This window comes from Vulpes vulpes, chromosome 12 (assembly GCF_048418805.1).
Source record: "Vulpes vulpes isolate BD-2025 chromosome 12, VulVul3, whole genome shotgun sequence".
Lineage (NCBI taxonomy): Eukaryota > Metazoa > Chordata > Mammalia > Carnivora > Canidae > Vulpes > Vulpes vulpes.
Genome location: NC_132791.1, coordinates 17,441,682 through 17,461,203, shown reverse-complemented (window position 1 = coordinate 17,461,203; position 19,522 = coordinate 17,441,682). Strand labels below are relative to the sequence as shown.

The window sequence follows — 19,522 nt, the reverse complement described above, 5'->3', positions numbered from 1 at the left end:
TGTTGTTTCTGATTGTTTGTTTATACTTTTACAAAGGAGCGCAAGCCCTAACGGTATTCTAGAAACTTGATACTTCTAATTTTTTTTTTTTAATTCTGATTGTCTCTTAAGGAGGCCAACTACCTCAGAACTATGCTGTAGGTCATTAAAAGGGACCTGATAAGAAAGAGAAGAAGAATCAGAATCAGCACACAGCCAGCTGGGTTAGAATAGTCATTCTTATATGAAAAAGGTACTGAGTATTTGCTAACAAACAAAACATAACTATAATTGCTCCTACTGCTTCCAGAGGCCTTTTCCACCAAGAAATTTACTTCAATGAAGCCTGTGAACTCTTTTATCCACAGGTGATTAGGTCATACATATTAACTATAATGCAACAAAAGTCTGATAAAGCCTATGAAAGGTTATAAACTCTATGCTTCCTCCCTATTTCTTTTTTGTAGATAACTTCCTCTAGCCACTCACCTGACTTCCTAAGGAGATGTCCTAGAACATATCAAGGAGACACAATCTGTATCTTCAATCTCTTGCTCTCAAGTGGCTCATTCCTCTTTTATCATTCTTAAATCTCTCCCATCTGGGATAGGTGGGTGGGGTCTGTGGACATCAGGGACCGTGTCTTATTTGACTATGTATTCTAATTAGCATTTCAATATATGTCTGTTAAATGATTAAACTGATAGAATGGAGAAACAGGAAAGGCTAGGTCCACAAGTTTTTAGTTTCTTTTTTTCCTTTTTTGAGAGAGAGAAAGAGAGAGAGAGAAAGAGAAAGGGGGAGAGACAATCCTAAGCAGGTAAGCAGGTTCCATGCCCAGTGCAGAGCCTGACATGGGGCTCAACCTCATGACCCAGAGATCATGACCTGAGCCGAAACCAAGAGTCAGACAACTTAACCAACTGAGTCGCCCAGGCACCCCAAGTCTGTAGGTTTTTAAAGTTTGCTGAAAATAGGGTGCTGGAGGCCAGGGGAGGCAAAGGATAGGAACTGAGGAATGGTTTCTTGAAGAATTAGGATATGGCCTAGTAAAGAATTAGTGGACAGGCTCTGGGCTTAAGGGCAAGGTAAAGACATTACATAAGAGGCACCTTCTTTCTGGATTGTCCAGTTTGCTGCCCAGTAAGCATTTAAGCACAGGTTCATGTTTAAAACAGGATCAATTTTAATACCAGAAGGTGAATGGGAAATATGAAATAAAAGCTCAACCACAATATTATCATACTTTCATACACATGTATCCACACATATGGAAAGTTATATTTATAAAAGTAAGATAACAAAAGCAATAAATTCAAAGGAAGGATCATCTGAATCCAATCTCCAATCTAGTGCTTGAATCTACCCTTTACAAATCAACCAAATGGGTAACAGTCTTTGGAGGGACAACTGGGAGTATTTACTAGTATACTTACTAGTATGACCTAGTAGGGTGGAAAAAAATAAGCTTTGGAGTTAGACATACCTGAGCTTAAATCCCAGTTCCACCACTTACTAGCCGTATGACCTTTCTGAGCCTCAATTTCCTCAACCTAAAATGGAAATTATAATACCTACCTGCAGGGTAGTTCTGAGCATTAAAAACAATGTACATAAAGAGCCTGGTACATAAAAGCATTATTAAGTACCTACTATGGTTCATCACTCTCCAAGCCATACCAGTATTTTTGGGCAGCTCTATTAAAGAATTTTCCCTTAAGCTGTGCCACATTCATAACTTCCAGACACAACTCAGAATCTAGCCTTTGAGGCCACAAAGTATAAACCAATGTCTTATGGTCAATTACCTAAGATTTTTTTCAGTTGAATAAAAGAGTACTAATTCACAAACAACTCAAGGTGTTCTTTGGATAATGTTTTCCCAAATAACTACAATTAGTCCACATATCCAATTTAGCTTTTGTGACAAGCTCAGTGGCACGTTCTATTTCTCTTTCTTACAACATACAAAATTCCCTCAATCAAGAGAATTGCGTTCTAGTTTTAACTCTGCCACAACTGTCAGGTAACCTTGGGAAGCCACTTTACTCCTCTGGGTCTCAGTTTTATTTTTAAAGTGGATTGGACTAGATAATCTTAAACCCAATTTTGTGGCTACTGTTACATGTGGACAATCCCAAAGTACCTTGGAAAATGCTACCTTGGTTATACATTTTAGAAATGGCATTTTCTCTGTGTATCTTCAACATTTTACTGATATTACTTAAATATCTATACTATACATCATTCATTCAGTATATATCTAATATGTACTTATCTGACAAGTACTATGCAGAATACCTGGAGATTAATGCTGAAAAAAGATAGATATGGTAACTTTTCATAAAGCTAAGGCTGTAGTAGGTAACAACAAAACTACAGCATACAAGCGTTATGATGCGCTAAGTGTGTAGTGTCATGGGAAGATAGAAAAAAGAGTTGGAATAGGGTGAGAATATTGATGTAGGAGGGTGACTTAGAGAAAACAGTATCTAATCTAAGACTTGAAAGATGGTTAAGACTTAACTATATAAATAAATGGGTGAGAGAAGAGTGACCCAACCAAGCAGAGAAAGTATCATGACTAAAGGCCCAGTGATGAAAGAGTAGAGAATATCACAGAAACCGAAAGACTTTCAGTACAACTAGAACATAATGTGGGAGTGGAGAGAGGCAAGACATACGGATGTAGAGGCATGGTAACTTTAGGTCTGAAGTCACTGGGGGCTTTCTAGACCAAGGTAAGGGACTTCAGACCTAAAGTTAATGGAACACCATTTAAGGGTTTTAAGAGGAGATATAACCCTATTCAGTATGCACTTTAGGTAGACCACTCTGGCTTACTTTATAGAGAACAGAATGAGACACATAAGACATGAGGCACGGAAAATTAATTAGGAGACTGTCACAGGAATCTAGGTAAATTGGACTGTGGCCTAAACTAAGGAGGTAACAACTACCAGGCAATAAGCCTCAAAGGGTCAAATAAGATACAGATTATCAGGGAATAAGGATTATGTGAGAGTTTCAAAACTTCTCTCCAGCTCAAGTTCCCTTCTACCTATCACCATGTCACATTCCTTAACATCTACTACATGTTACGCAGTGGTTTTAGATGCCAGGAATGTTCAGTAAGACATTTTATCTGCTCTCAATGTTGGTCTGCACAAGTATAAAAGATAAAATAATGTAGTAAGAATAAGAAAGTGGTATCCGGTACTATATGACACAAAAGACAAGAATCTGATTCAGACAGGGGAAGGAGTAAAGGCTTCCTAGAAGTAATAGATGATACATGTTTAAAAAGTATCAATATTATTTTTCCTTCTAAACTTGCCACACCCACATCCTCACCTCCAAACACTGCCCTACTTCCTCAGTCAGGAAAAATACAGAACTGCAATATGTACTCCTGTGGGGCGGGGAGGGGGGGGTGGGGGGCTTAGATTTGAGTTTTTGTTACCACTTTTAAGATGTGGAATAGTAGAATCAGATACATTTTTCCCTTAAAACACAAATAATCATGAAATTAAGCTGCTCCCTTTGTGACTGAACCTTAATTGATTTCGTATATGAAATATTGTCTCACATAAGAAAAAAAGGCTTTCCCCTTCCCCCTTTCTAGCAAAGAAAAATTCACACATAGCAAGATAAAAGAAAAAAACTAAATGATGCAACTTCATTCTCCCTACTCCAAGAAACAAAAACAAAAATAAGACTCTTACTTACCAGTCAGCATAAAAATTTACTAAAGCAACATCAGCATTATCTGAAATTGAAAAACAAAACCAAACAATCTAAGTTAATTGTGTCCACATAACTGGTATAATCAAAGATATGGTTTTCATCATGGTCTTTTTCCCATTTATGTAAAGGCCCACTAAAAACACACAATAACAATTAAGTTACCTCTCATTCAGAAACCCATATACAGAGTCATGGACAGGTAATATAATTTGTGTGAATCCCTGATCCTTTTCTCTATATCCTCCATTTTTATACCTTCATTGAATGAATGAATATAAAACAAAAGGGGAATCAAATCCAGATCAGGAAAGTAAACTATTAAATAGCCTATTCTCATTAAAAAATATTAAATAGGGGATCCCTGGGTGGCGCAGCTGTTTGGCGCCTGCCTTTGGCCCAGGGCGCGATCCTGGAGACCCGGGATCGAATCCCACGTTGGGCTCCCGGTGCATGGAGCCTGCTTCTCCCTCTGCCTGTGTCTCTGCACCCCCCTTCTCTCTCTCTGTGTGTGTGACTATCATAAATAAATAAAAATTTAAAAAAATATATTAAATAGCCTACTTTCATTAAAATTGAAGTGAAATGATCTTGATTTTATCTTTTTTTTTTTTTAAGAGAGAGCATGAGTATGAGTGGGGATGGGGGTGCAGAGGGAGTGGGAGAGAAAGAATCTTAAGCAGGCCCCAAAGCAGGGCTCGGACCCACAATCCCGAGTTGAAATCAAGACTCAGATGCTAAAATGACTGAGCAACCCAGGCAACCCTTAATAACCCATTTTTTGATCTCCTATATATAAGAGTAACTGAGAACTGTGCAAGAACATTCTATTTCACAAAAAAGACCTTTGTAATTAAGCTATTTCTAAAGTTCAGATGTCTCTCCTAGTTGCAACAAGTAAATTACAACTAATAATGTTGCATAACATGCACATTTTCTGGTTCTTATCCATTAAAGAGCTCTTCTTTGTTATAAAAATAAAGTATCACTTACATATGAGGATGTGAAGTCAAGAGAAAGATACCTTTGTTTCTTTTGCCTAAACTTCATAAACTCAAGTACTTATAAAAATAAAGCATAGAGATATTCTAGAATTTGAAAAATGAAAGGAGAATGATTTGTGAGTTTCAATTCCCTTCTTCTTTTTTTACCCTCAAAGCACTTTTTATACACTTACTTCTTCAATCTGAAGCAGTGGTTCACCAACTGTACTCTCTGGACCAGAAGCAGGAGCAGCAGGTAGAAATTTACAGAAATGCAAATTCTCAGCTGGGGTCTACTGTTTCTGTTAGAAACTTGGAACCAGACTTAGCAGTACGGATATTAATAAGTCCTCCAGGTGACTCATGCATGCTAAAGGTTATATAGAACCATTGCTCTAAAGAGATCCCATAATGTGGGACAGACTTTTTAGCATTTAAAACCAGTTCCAAGAACACAAAACAGTATATGATGCTCAATGAATAACTCCTTTTACTCTTAACATTTTTCATTTTGTTCCGCTCAAACCAGTGGATTAAATGGAGTGCTTTTTAAAAAGCAGCAGCAAGAAATCATTTATGCGTTGTACATTTTCTTAAATCTCCTAAATTGAGATTTTCTATCAACCATGTGTTCACCTTCCTTCTACTACTTTTAAAAACAGAAATGTTTTTCCCAAGTTAGCTTTATCCATATTCGCACTGTCAGCAAAGCATTCAGTGAAATATTTATTTAACTTAATGAGCCAATGACAATAAAAGAGATCAGAGGGGGTAAATTAATTAAAAGTTTAAAAAGACAAAAGATTTCTAGACTATGTCCTAAGATCATTTAGTAACACAGTTCCCACTGTGTGAACATTTATTATTGCACAGTGGGACCTGCTGACCTGTAAGTAAGCTCTAGCAAAAATACTTTATGAATTGTTAACAGTAGTACTTAAGACAAGGCAAAGAAATACAACCAGACCAAAAGTTTATTTGTAACACAGGAAAGGAGACTTACACATTTTAAGAAATCTTACTAAAAATCAAAACCAAAAGTGCTTTGTTAATTCAGGAAACCATGAAGCTAATCAGAATGCCAGCTCCTCAACTGTTCTTGTAATTGAGATTTAACTTTGTTTTTGTATATAAACCAGCTCTTTATAAAAAAAAGTGTTCTTTAAAAATATCAAGGTACTTACTTAAAATGTCATCTATATTCTCTGTATCAAGACTTGTTATCTCGGTTGTTACAGGAGTAAAAACCCAGGTTACCTGGAAATTTTAAAAATGCAAAATTAATAAGTGTTTCCATAAAAGGCAAATAATACAGAAAGGCTAATAAAAAGAAAATTTATTAATTAAGTTGGTTCCACTTGTTATTTACAAAATCATTCATCAACTGGTTTTAATTTTTATTATCTTATTATTCTTACCCTTAGCTAGATCAACAAAATAGAAGTACTAACTTCTGAAGCCTAGAAACTCATCAAATAAGACTTCCTGTATTTCCAAATACACAAAAGTGATTGTTTTTAAACAATTAAGAAATTAAGAATTAATTCATTCTTTTAAATTAATATTTCAACAACTTTATAGTGCAACAAGAAAAAATTTACTGGATTATTATCAATTTGGAAAGAATACAAAACCAAAGCTAAGTTTGCTGACTCTATCCCTCCCATGTTTCTCAGATAAAACAAAATAATAAAGAGAAGAATTAAAGAAAGATTTTTCAGGTTGTGAACCAAAAGCCTCTCCTGCCTCATCTCACATTTTGGTGATAACGATGTGCTCAGTGAGAGACTATTAAAGAGGCTATTAAAATACAAATTTTCTACTTCCAAAATATTGAACCCAAATTTCATCAAAGAAAATATTAGCTTGCCATCCGCAAAATAAAATAGACTACTTTAGCAACTGTTCGCTTAATTCAAAAAGTAATCCTTGGTGTAGTTTCAGGCACCATCTTTAACACCCTATGTGTTTATGGAAATCTATTCACTGGACCATGGCAATAGAGTGACAATGAACGTCAGGCCCTGATGAGGCAGGAAAGACTACTCTTTGCCCACCCATTTCACAGAAACTTTAGTAGTTAAACCCAAAAAGTTTTTACTTTACCAACAATTCAATTTCTGAATGGTATAAAGAGCCATGTTGATGCTGGCAAGTAAACAAGCCCAAATATTTGAAATATTTCTATTAACTTATTATTTTCTTAGGAAAAGCCAAATAGCACTAGTCTTATTTTCAAGTTATCATAATCATGCAGCCAAAGGTGGACTACTATTTTTGCTAGCAACCAATAAGTTATAATCTGCTAAAAGCAAATAAAGATGTTAAAAATATCTGAATATTTGACATATATAACTAATTTCATTATTTTTAACACCCTAATCATTAACTGGAAAGATGAGACTTCTCTCACTAGTCCTATTCCCTCACTACCCATATCACAATCAACAGATCCTTCCCTCATTAGTGTATGACCAGCTCTTGACAACTGTGCAATCTGTTGAAAGATTAACTGAGGCATATTAAAAATCTTAAGAGTTCATCTGAGCAAAAATCAATGTGAATCAGGCAGCATCCAATCTAACAAAGAGAAATGGAGCTCCAAGGACTTGTATAAAATAAAGGCATTAGTGAGCAGGAAAAGGGAAGTTTTTATTAGGCAAAAAAAAAAAGTGGGTTAGTTACTGCAAAGTCACTTTCCTTTTGGGGATGGCAGGGTATCTATGAGGCATTATTACCGAACTATAGCAGATCAGGCATTTCCTGGTTGACTGGTTTAAAATTCCATTTCTGGGAAAGCCAAAACTGTAATTAAGCCTTAGTTTGGTAACATGGGGCTTAAATAAGTAACTATTTGGGCCCTGTTGTTTTGTTTTTAACAAAGCCAATTATACTGATACAAGATTTCAGAGTGAATTGTGCTGAAAAATTCAAGAAGGTGATATAAAAATATTATCATAAAGCAACAAAGTTGGTCATTATCAAAAGTCAAGTCATCAAATAACCTGGCAGTCGTTTATGGAGCATCTACTAGATACTGAGGGCACAAATGCATAAGGCATGGCATGCTCTACCTTGTAGAGCTCTCCAAATAGTGGTGATAAGGAGCGGAGAAAAATGTCAAATACAGATAACCGTCTTCAGGAAGCCCACTTTTGAAGAGTTAGTCAGCATCCATCAAAGCATGTTTACAGAGAAGTATATTCTAAATTTAACTGCTTTGACTCTGAAATATTTACATGGCAAAAATATTTACATGCCAGATGATAACAAAAACAAGGCAACAATCAAATTTGGCTGCATTAAATACCTGATAGTACAAAGACATCAATCATGCTGGCCAGCCCGGGTGGCTCAGCGGTTTAGCGCCGCCTTCAGCCCAGGGCCTGATCCAGGAGGCCCGGGATCGCATTGGGCTCCCTGCATGGAGCCTGCTTCTCCCTCTGCTTGTGTCTCTGCCTCTCTCTGTGTGTCTCTCATGAATAAATAAATAAAATCTTTAAAAAAAATCATGCTAATAAGCATGCAACTGATAAGCCACATTCAGCTAACAGTTGTGTTGAAGAGGCCCAAAGCAAGAAAATGGTCTCTGACCCAATCATCTCTCCACCCTGTAGGGTATAAAAGAGGTGTTTTACCATTAACATTTTTATTAATATGCAGTATAAAGGGAAAGACAGGTTGTTTATTTAAATTGTTAGCAAGCTCCACTAGTCTGACAAATTGTTTCTTTTCACGTCAGCCCTAAGCCTAAACAAAATCCTTCCAGGGAAACATCTTTATGTGTCAAATGCTTTAGTGCTTAAGTAAAATAAAGACAAGTAGCTCTAGACCAGGAAGAGAGGGAGCGTAATCATTCATTTTTTTAAATTAAGACTTAAAGTAAACTTTTAAATTTATTTTATTTAAAAAAAACAAAAACCTACAAAGACATTTGAATAGAGGATGTTAACACATTTTAGCCTTTAATGATGGAATATTTAGACAACATATGTAAATATACAGATGTAAACTTATGGTATTTTGTAAGTTGGTCATTCTCTTCAGTTCATTAGCTCTTTTTCTTGCCAAGAAAACTGAAAAGCATCTCTAATCATCTACAAGTCAGTAGATAATTATACCCACATGCATTTTTTTGTACCAAATATTAAACATTTCAGTCTGAGATGTGTCAAGTAATGTGATCTTATATAAAATGCACATGAAAAAAAATAAATAAAAAATAAAATGCACATGAGTGAAATGGCAAATACTGTACCCTAATTCACTAAAAAAATAAAGTGACAGGCTAGCTTTAAATAGGAGCTTCTTCAACAAGTAAATAATATTTTCTTCCATTAGAAGGTTTTTTTTTTAATTGAGCTATCTTTGAGCACTAAAAACCTTTATCTCCTTAAACTTCCCTGTATCCTCCATGACCACCTAACTGGATGGTGATGCCATGTGCCAGCTCTTATTTCCACAGCATTTCTGAAGCCACCCAGAAGCCAGTTGCTTTTCCCAAAGCACCACCTACAATTTTTCTGCTTTCCCTTTTCTCTTTCTTATAAAAGATTTACTCATTTTAAAGAGAGAAAGAATACGCACATGAGGTGGGGGAGGAGCAGAGAACAAGAGACTCTCAAGCAGACTTCCTGCCCTGTACGGAGCCCCAGGAGGGGCTCAGTCTCATGACCCATAAGATCATGACCTGAGCAGAAATCACAAGTCAGAGGCTTAACCCACTGAGCCACCAAGGTGCCCCACCCCTTCTCTTTGCATACAATGTTTCCTCTACCTGCAGTGTCCTCTTCGCCACTACTACATAATCAATCCTTCAAAGATTGATGTCCTCTTCATGGAGATCTGTTTGGTTCCCCCCGTAGAAAATAACTTTCCTCTCTCAAAAGTCCAACCTATTTTACACATGGGGATAGAAAAAGGGGATATATGCACTAGAGGAATAGGAATTACTGTGAAATTAACATTCTCTCCAGACAGACATCAAGTTGAAATATTGGTTACATGATAAAAGACTGTATTTTAGAAATAAATTTTCTAAAGACTTTTTTGAGTAAGCACTCTGTTAGGTCAAATTTTAATTGTTACAATATTAACATATATATATGCACTATAATGCTAGCATATAACAAATGCTAAGCCCCAGGACTGTGCCTCTTTCGAGAAAACTTCACTGAACAAGACACCAATCCAACAGGATCTCCTTCAGAAGTATGAACTAATGTCAGTAATAACACATATTGGAAGTGAATTATTAAAGCTTCTCTATTCATAATTATAAAAATACGTTAACAAATTTTCCTTGTACATTAAACCCATGAGTGGCTACTATTCAAATACACCCTTAATGGGAACTAGTAAGACACTCCCTGAATTGAGGATTTCCCTTCAATCTAACCTGCCCACAGAGGTCAAACTAATCTTTCCAAATGCTGCTTTGCATACATCAAATCATCTGCCAAAAGAATACAAAAACCAAACCAAACCAACCAACCAACAAAGCTCCAAGAGTTTTTCTCTGTCTACAGTATAAAAGCCTAAATCCTTAACCTAGCATGTAGGACCATCCACAGACTTGCTTTCCTAAATAACATCCTACTGCCCCAATCCATAAGCTTTCCTCCAACTAACATGAAGTACAGAGCAATCATACCTTCTAGTTGGCCAAACAACTTGCTTGAGACAAACCCAGCTTATGCCTGTTGCCATGGAATGTTATTACAGGTCAGGCAATAAATTATATGGTCATCCCATTTGTAGGAGAGCTTTGGCAACTGAAGGGAATTACAAGCTACCCACAAATCCTAAATTATTGTTAAGTCTATAATGTTTTCCCACATAATATACAGTAAAAGGAAAAATGGAATGAGAATGAATAGAGAATAAAGATGGACTCTGTTGTGAATGCTGCTGAACCAATGACTAGTCTTACTCAGTGCCTGAGACACCAAGCTCTTCACAAGGGAATAAAATCAGTAATTCACAAAACCCTTCAAGGGTCATTCACAAACGAACAGTCCAAATCCTGAAGTTACAAATCCAAGAATGCATTGAGTCTACAGTCCATACAATTCCTAAACTGCATCTCCTTACTGTCTTGCATCCAGACTTTGCTGGTGTGGTTTTCTCTTGGAACACACTGCTTGGAACAGCCAGGAAAGGTTATCTAGCTTTCAAGACCCAATTCAAAAGCTATCTTTTCTATAAAGGGTCTCCTAGTGATTCCAGACCCCAGTGATTCATTTCTCTCTCCTCTGAACCCACAGAGCACTTTGTAGAGGGTGTCAACAGATTGTGATTCACACAGATTATCTGTGCTATTTTACCTCCTTCAGGAGACCGAGTATCTTGAAAGAGAGATTGCACTTTATTCAATTTTGGATCCCCCAGATCATTTACTACAATAACCTTTTTTTTTTCTTGACAATAACCTATCTGTATACAGTAAGTACTCAAATACATACTCAGTGAATGAAAAAGCAGATGATGTTGATACACTAAGAATTTAGAGGGAGGGTGCTGGAGGTGGGAAGTGGGGGAAAGAGGTTCAGAAATGGGAACAGCCAACAAACATTTTATTTATTTATTTTTAATGAGACAGAGGAAAAGAATGAGGGAGAGAGAATGAGCAGTGGGGTGGGGTGAGGGAGAGTGAGAGAATCTTAAGCAAGCCCCACACTCAACGTGGAGCACAACATAAGGCTCGAGCTCATGACCCTGAGATAATGACCCAAGCCAAAATCAAGAGTTGGACACTTAATGGACTGTGCTACTTGGCACCCTCCAACAAACGTTTTTAAAATATTTGAGGACAGTAACGTTATCAAGTAGGAATAAAGTCTATTAAAACTTGTTTTTAACTTTGTAATGGTGAAGAGCACACCACTAGGTGATTATTTACAGACTCAGATTTAGAGGGAACCTCAGAAGTGATCTTCCTACCTGCTACAGAAAGCCATCTACCTCTAAGAGCTATGCTGAGCTCCCAGTTAAACCTTCTTCTGGTTCCCCCACAGCTGTACTCCGATATAGTTCCAGACACTTTGGCACACAGAATACCCTCATTTAAGAATATATAACTATGTTATATCAGTGTATAAAAATCTACTACTTCTTGTATTTTTTTAAGGTGTTAAGCCAGTCATGAAAATAAATAATTGAGGACTTTCAGGACCAGAATCTAATAGAGTACCAGGCAGAAGAGGTTATTAGATATTTCTGTTAGCAAGATTCATTGTCACAAAAGCATTTATTTGCTACGCTTTAAGTGTTTTTAGCATATTTATTCAATGAGTTTAGAAAACAAGAAGTATTTCTAGTGAATTTGTATATTCGTTTCTTTTAAGCCTTGCTATTCAAATAATGGCCCCTAAACCAACAGCACTGGCATCACCTGGGACCTTGTGAGAAACGCAGAATATCAGGTCCCAGACCCACTGAATAGAATCTCCACTTTAATAGGATCCCCAAGTGATTCCTACATACATTAAAGTTTAAGAAGCACTGCTTTAGAGAGCAAACCCTATGACTCCACAAGCATGTAAACCCATTTTAAACTCTGTACAATGTTTATAGTCCTCAAATATGAATACAAGAACAAGACTTATTGTGAGAAGTCCATTTTGACGTGCAAAATACTGTGATTTTAGAAAAATGTAGAGCCTGTAGTCTTATTAGAAATTTACAAAGATGCTAATTTTTTAAGTATGCTGCCTACTGCCTGAATAGATATTTCTGCATGAAAATTATTGGCATAAAATAAAAAATTCAATAGAGAATGTTTCCTTCCATGTGGCATTACCATTCTCAATCGACATTACATCTGCTAGGCAGTCTGCAGTAATAGTTTAGTGTATTTGTGCTAAATCTTTCATTTCCCTGCCTTTCTGTCAGGAGAGTCTCAAAGCCCTTTACAAACTATGTCTCTCCTATAGCAAGAAATAAGTAATGTACCAGGCCATAGCTCTCTTCCATTCTAATCCAAAGTGACAAACCAGACTACTACCTGAAGTCCCGATGCCATGGGACCCAGGTTGTTTCTCCTCCCTGGGGCCACTTCGCTGACTCTCAGTTTTTCATTAAGCTGGCAGGCAACAGAAGCACAGAGATTTTCAGTTGGCTGCAAGGAGCTAAGAGATATGAAAGGTCCCCAGAGAAAAAAAGCTGAGGCTGACAAGCACTGTAAGAGCCTTGAAGCTGAGTATCAATCGAGGCACATCTCACTGTTCGTATTCCCAGAAGCATTATAATGAACTAGAAGTTCAAAGAGAGGGGAAAAATAGGACTAAGTACAGAATAACACTGGGAAGCTACTTTAACCCTTAAATTGCTCAGTGATACAACTTTTGGGCAAGTGATACAAATTCTGGGCAAGTCAGAACCAATTTGCTTTTATAAAGAAACATTAGAACAATTATAACATTCCTCATTAAATAAGCCAAATATGGTGGACATGGACATGTTTGGAAAAGTAAATTCTATACCCCCAAAATAATCATTCAAATCATTCAAATAATCCATAATCCCTAAACTCAAATTCTCCCAATAGAAACAAATATAGAAAATAAAAATAGGAGTGCTTGCATGGCCCAGTTGGGTGTCTGACTCTTGATTTGGCTCACATCATGATCTCAGAGTTGTGGATTGAGCCCCACGTCAGGCTCCACGTTGCATGTGGGGCTTACTTAAGATTCTCTCCCTCCCTCTACTCTATCTCCCTGCTCGTTCTCTCTCCCTCCTTCTCTATTTCCACACGCTAGGTATGGAGCCGGCTTAAGATTCTCTCTCTCCCTCTGCCCTTCTCTCCACTCTCTTTAAAAAATGAAAAATAAAAATAAATTGCTGCAATTCGTACTTTTTCTTGCACATTAGTTATTTGATCATGCATGGATTTCCATTAAAATCGATGTCATTTCATGACATACTACAAAATTTCACTAATCAAAACAGTGTGGCACTGGCACAAAAATAGATATAGATCAATGGAACAGAATAGAGAGCCCAGAAATAAACCCACAATTACACGGACAATTAATCTATGACTAAGGAGGCAAGAGTATACAATGGGGAAAAGACAGTCTCTTCAATAAATGGTGCTGGGAAAACTGGACAACTAAGTGCATAATAGTAAGTCTCAACCACTTTCTTAAAACATAATAAACTCAAAATGCATGAAAGACCCAAATATGAGACCTGAAACCATAAAAATCCTAGAAGAGAACATGATTAATTTCTCTAACATTGGCTGTAACAATATTTTTCTAGGTATGTCTCCCCTAAGGCAAGGGAAACATGAAGAAACTATTGGGACTACATCAAAAAAAAAAAAAAGCTTTTGCACAGCGAAGGAAACCTTCAACAAAACAAAAAGGCAACCTATTGAATGGAAGAAGATATTTAAAAATTATATATCTGTAAAGGCTTAATATCCAAAATATATGAAGAATTTATAAAACACACACACACACGAATCTGATTAAAAATGGATAGAGGACCTGAACAGATATCTTTCTAAAGAAGACATACAAATAGCGAACAGACATATGAAAAGATGCTCATTATCACTAATGATCAGGGAAATGCAAATCAAAATAACAAGATATCTCCTCCTACTGTCACAATGGCTAAAATTAAAAAAGACAAAAAATAACAAGTGTTGGTGAGGACGTGGAGAAAATGGAACCCTTGTGCACTGCTGGTGGATATGTACACTGGTGCGGCCACTGCAGAAAACAATATGGAGGTTCCTCAGAAAATTAAAAATAGAAATATATGATGCAAAAATTTCACTATTGGGTATTTACTCATAGAAAACAAAAACATTAATTCAAAAAGACATATGCATCCCTATGTTTATTGCAGCATTATTTACAATAGCCAAGATACTGAAGCAACCCAAGTGTCCATCCATGATGAATAAATAAAGAAGTTATGGTATGTGTGTACACATATGTATGTACACACACACATTGTACTACCACTCAGCCCTTAAAAAAAAAAAAAGGAAAAGATGCATTCTTGCCATTTGTGACAACATGGGCAGGCCTAGAGGGTATTATGATAAATGAACTAAGTTGGAGAACAAGTATCACGTGATTTCACTTACATGTGGAACCTAAAAAACAAAACGAACAAACAAAAAGCAGAAGCAGACCCATAAATAGAGAGAACAAACTGATGGTTACCATCAGGGAAAGGGAAAGGGTCAGGGGATGGGCAAAACGGGTGAAGGGGAGAGGGAAATACAGGCTTCCAGTTAGGGACTGAATAAGTCACCAAAGTAAAAGACACAGCACAGGGAATATAGTCAATGGCACTGTAACAGTGTTATATGGTGACAGGTGGTAGCTACATGTGATGAACAGAGCATAATGTACAGAGTTGTTGAATCACTATGTTGTACACCTGAAACTTAAGCAACATTGTGCCAACTCTATTAAAAAAGGAACTGATGTCCTGTTTTGTTCCCCACTACATTCTAAAAATGGGATGAGAGCCTAATACTGTATGTTAACTGTACTAGAATTAAAATTAAAAACTTTAAAAAAACGGGATGATCTAATTTACCTGTAATAGACAATGTATTTCTCTGACCTTCAAAAAAGGCCCAAAGCTTTTCAGAACTGGGAGTGATCTTCTCAATGTATAGAAAGGATTTTTCTCTTAAAATCATCCCATATTCCTCCTCTAAAACTCTAAATTCTAGCAATGGTGGTACTAATAAAGCATGGGAATTGGGAGAAAAATTAAGATGAGAATTGTTTTCTTCTTTTTCTGTACACACTCTAAAAACAGAGGCAGGGGGTGGAGGGTGAGGGCGGTGTGAAACAACATCCCATTCATCCATCTCCAGATTAGTACCTACACTGGATCTTATAAGTAACAGTCGAGAACAAATACTTGCAAATATGTACCAAGAGAAAATTAGGACTACTCTTCTTGTGCTACAATGCAATTCTCATCCAGGACGCCTGATGAGAGAAAGTTCCCTTAAGGGAATCTACATACATGTAGGTACATATATTCTTTTGTTAGGTCATTCATTCCATAAATATCTCACTCAATCATCTGTTACATACATGTCAGGCACTATACTAGGCACTAGGGAAAGGGATGTGAATAACACATACACACACATATGTGTGTGTGTGTGTGTGTGTATAAAACATCCAGCAAGATCATTTAATTTCTCTTTCATGTTAAAAAAGAGAAAAAGAAAAGATTCTCTCAAGTACTCTAATTGAAGAGTCATCCATAGTACTTGGCAAAGTCATTATCTATTCTCAAAAGATAACTGCTAGGCACTGAACAATGAGGATTACACCATATGTTATACTCCCTTTTTGCCCGGGCTTTCAAGAACCTTTGAGTTCATCATAATGCAGAACAACTACCCTGCCACTGTTATTGAGCAATCTTATCAACAAAAGTGGAACAACCAGATATTAACGCTTCTTGATAGGATGCAATAGGAAATAAAAAGCACCACTTGTGAAGTATTCTTAACCCAAAAAAACTGAACCTGACCTCCATCTAATCAAGCCCAACAATGAATGTAAGGAAACAATGGATGAAACTGAAATGACACCATGGGAATGCAAGCAGCCACGTCAAGAGATGGATAGGAAATTTTATAGGAAAAATGACAGCCTATCTTCATCCCCTGAGAAGTGGATCCTGAGGTAAGTAGTTGAAAATAAGCAGTTCATCTGGAAGAAAAAGGAAGTACCCACAGAGAAACGGGGAAGAAGGAGCAGCCAATATACAACATGACTTATTAAAGGAAATCTGAATTTAGGTTTCCATCTCCCTTGCACACTCCTGTCTCCCTTTGTTTAACTGCCATGAGATACGGGTAAAGAAAGAAGGAACAAAGACCTAGAGGGTATTATGCTAAGTGAAATAAGCCAAATAGAGAAAAACAAATACCAAATGATTTCACTCTAATGTGGATTCTAAAAGATAAAACAAATAAATAAACTAATGAAAAGTAGAATTAGACCTACAAAGAACAAGTTTAAAATGATGATTGCCAGGGTAAAGGGGGGTAGGAGTGGGCAAAACAGGTGAAGGAGAATGGGAGATGCAGTTCATTCAGTTATGTTCATTCATTCAGTTCATTCAGTTATGTTCCTTCATTCAGTTATGGATGAAACAATCACAGGAATAAAAGGTACAACACAGGGAATATATCAGTGGTACTGTAATAGTGTTGTATGGTGACAGATGGTAGCTACACTTGTGGTGAGCAGAGCGTAATGTGTAGAGATGTTGAATCACCATGTTATACACTTGAAACTAAGGTAACATTCCGCGTCAACTATACTTGAAAAAAACAGTGCACAATTCTATAAAGGTTAAGGATAAAACAGTAAACATTATGTACATAATAGCATGATTTTTATTTACTTTTCAGCTAAGTAACACTGTAAGATGACCTGAATACATTAAAATATTTTATCTGATTTACCTGATATTCACCAAACGGGTTACTTCTAGAAAGGGAGAAATTAGGAATGGAAAAGGGCACATAAGTTTTCATTTTTATTCCAATTATACTTATTTTTCTATATTAAATTATTTAATCTAGAATATTTTCCTCTATCATTTGAAAAATTATTAAGTAAACAATATCATTTGCTTTTATTCCTTTGATTTGTGTGGTAAGATTTTGAAATAGAGGGGGATCCCTGGGTGGCTCAGCGGTTTAGTGCTTGCCTTTGGCCCAGGGTGGATCCTGGAGTCCTGGGATCGAGTCCCACATCAGGCTCCCTGCACGAAGCCTGCTTCTCCCTCTGCCTGTGTCTCTGCCTCTGTGTGTGTGTGTGTGTGTGTGTGTGTGTGTGTGTGTGTGTCTCATGAATAAATAAAATCTTTTTAAAAAAAAGTTTGAAATAGATTTCCCAACAGTGAATAATCCTTATCTTCTTAGAATAGCTCCATCTGCTAAAGTTGCAGGTTTAACAGTCTAATAAAATTCTGCTACTTTGCTAATATTTTACTAGGATAGTGTTAATATGATTGAGATTGTTCTGCAGTTCTCTTTTCATATACTGTATTTACTACATATTTAGATATTTTACTAATTAGTCTTTAAAAACTCATTATACAAGTTTCATTTTTCATTACAATTTGAAATAGTTTAGATAGCACAGGGATGAGTATAGCATAGTGGTTGAGTACAGCCTTTGAAGATTGCCTGGATTTATATCCCAGATCTGTCACTTCCTAGTGGTTGACACCAGGCAAATTAACCATTTGTGCCACAGGGTACTTATCTATAAAAAAGGGGTGAGGATGATAATGGTGATAGGATTTCATGTGTTATTTTTAGAATTCATATAAAGCACATAATAAGCTTTCATAAAAGTTCCTTAAGCATTTGTAAGCATTCATCCATGAAACTGAGCCAGGTCCTTTTGGGGAGTGTATCTCTTTGCAACTTTTTAAGTTTTATTTATTTAAGTAATCCCTATACTCAATGTGGCGCTCAAACTTATGAACCCAAGATCAAGAGTTGCATACTCTTCCAACTGAGCCAACCAAGTACCTTTCTTTGTAACTTTTCTATGTAGACATAATGATACATGTGGATTGAAATGCTATGGGACATAGTATGAATATAGCACCTACTATTTAGCCATTTCTACTGATAGATATTAAAAATGTTTCTAGATTTTACTACTACAAACAATGCTGCATCAACACTCATGTGCTTCCTTACGCATATTAGCAGCATTTTTTGAGGGTCTATAATTAGGAGTTAAATTGCTGGAGCACCTGGGTGGCTTAGTGGTTGACCATCTGCCTTTGGCTCAGATCATGATCCTGGGGTCCTAGGACAGAGTTCTGCATCAGGTTCCCCGCACGGAGCCTGCTTCTCCCTTTGCCTATGCCTCTGCCTCTATGTGTCTCTCATGAATAAATGAACAAAACCTTAAAAAGAAAAAAGAGTTAAAGTGTTATGTCTAAGTACATGTGGATCAACTTTATCCAAACTCTTCCAAGTTTTCTTCTCCAGAAAACCCTGTTCTTTTTATAAATCACTATACATGTTTTTGCCTTCACTAATTCCTTCCTCCTGTTTTTACTCTATTATCCTTTATTTTTGACTGCTAGAATTTAGTGTTTTATGATTATACTCCAAAACCCATATTTACTCAACAGTGATTACCTATACTTTACATTTCAGTTGACTGGATTATGTTTATGGGCAGCTTTTTAAAGAAGAAAACATGGGCAGGGTGGCTACGTAGCTTAGTGAAGCATCCAACTCTTGATTTTGGCTCAGGTCATGATCTCAGGGTCATGAGACTGAGCCCATATCAGGCTCCACACTGAGCATGGGATCTGTTTGAGATGCTTTCTCCCTTTCCTTCTGCCTCTCCCCTAGCTTGGTGTACACCCGCTCGCTCATTTTCTCAATAAATACAATCTTTAAAAAAAAAAAAAAAAAAGAACATGGGCAGTAGACTTCCCTCAACTCTGCAGACCCTTCCTCCATGTTACTCAGGTGAAGTGGTGGCTCATTATGCCCTCCCCAGACTCTGAACACCAGCTCTGTGGATACTCCTTTCAAACTCCTATCTTATGATAATATTCTCTTATTTCCTTCAATCTAGGCATGGGACTACTTCCTAAGGTTATTACTGTCTTTCACTTTTGCTCTTTCATCCCCCAACATCTATTCACCGTATTAAATTCCTTCTGGGGGGTGGGGGGATGTAGGAACAAGGATTGGTACAATTAAGAACTACTAATATCAGAAATGAAAGAAAGGACATCACAATACAGATCCAATGGACATTAAAAGGATA

General features: G+C 36.7%; 1 protein-coding gene across 2 annotated transcripts in view; it reads right to left on the bottom strand.

Annotated features, from left to right (window-relative positions):
• The window catches only part of ERP44 (endoplasmic reticulum protein 44), a 95,993-nt gene that overhangs the window by 54,820 nt on the left and 21,651 nt on the right, over positions 1-19,522 (bottom strand). For both annotated transcript variants that reach the window (XM_026013261.2, XM_072727858.1), the window contains 2 exons: positions 5,891-5,963; positions 3,709-3,748 (listed from right to left, as the gene is read on the bottom strand). In XM_026013261.2, the coding sequence (XP_025869046.2) occupies positions 3,709-3,748; positions 5,891-5,963 (113 nt within the window). The remainder of the gene's footprint in view (positions 1-3,708; positions 3,749-5,890; positions 5,964-19,522) is intronic.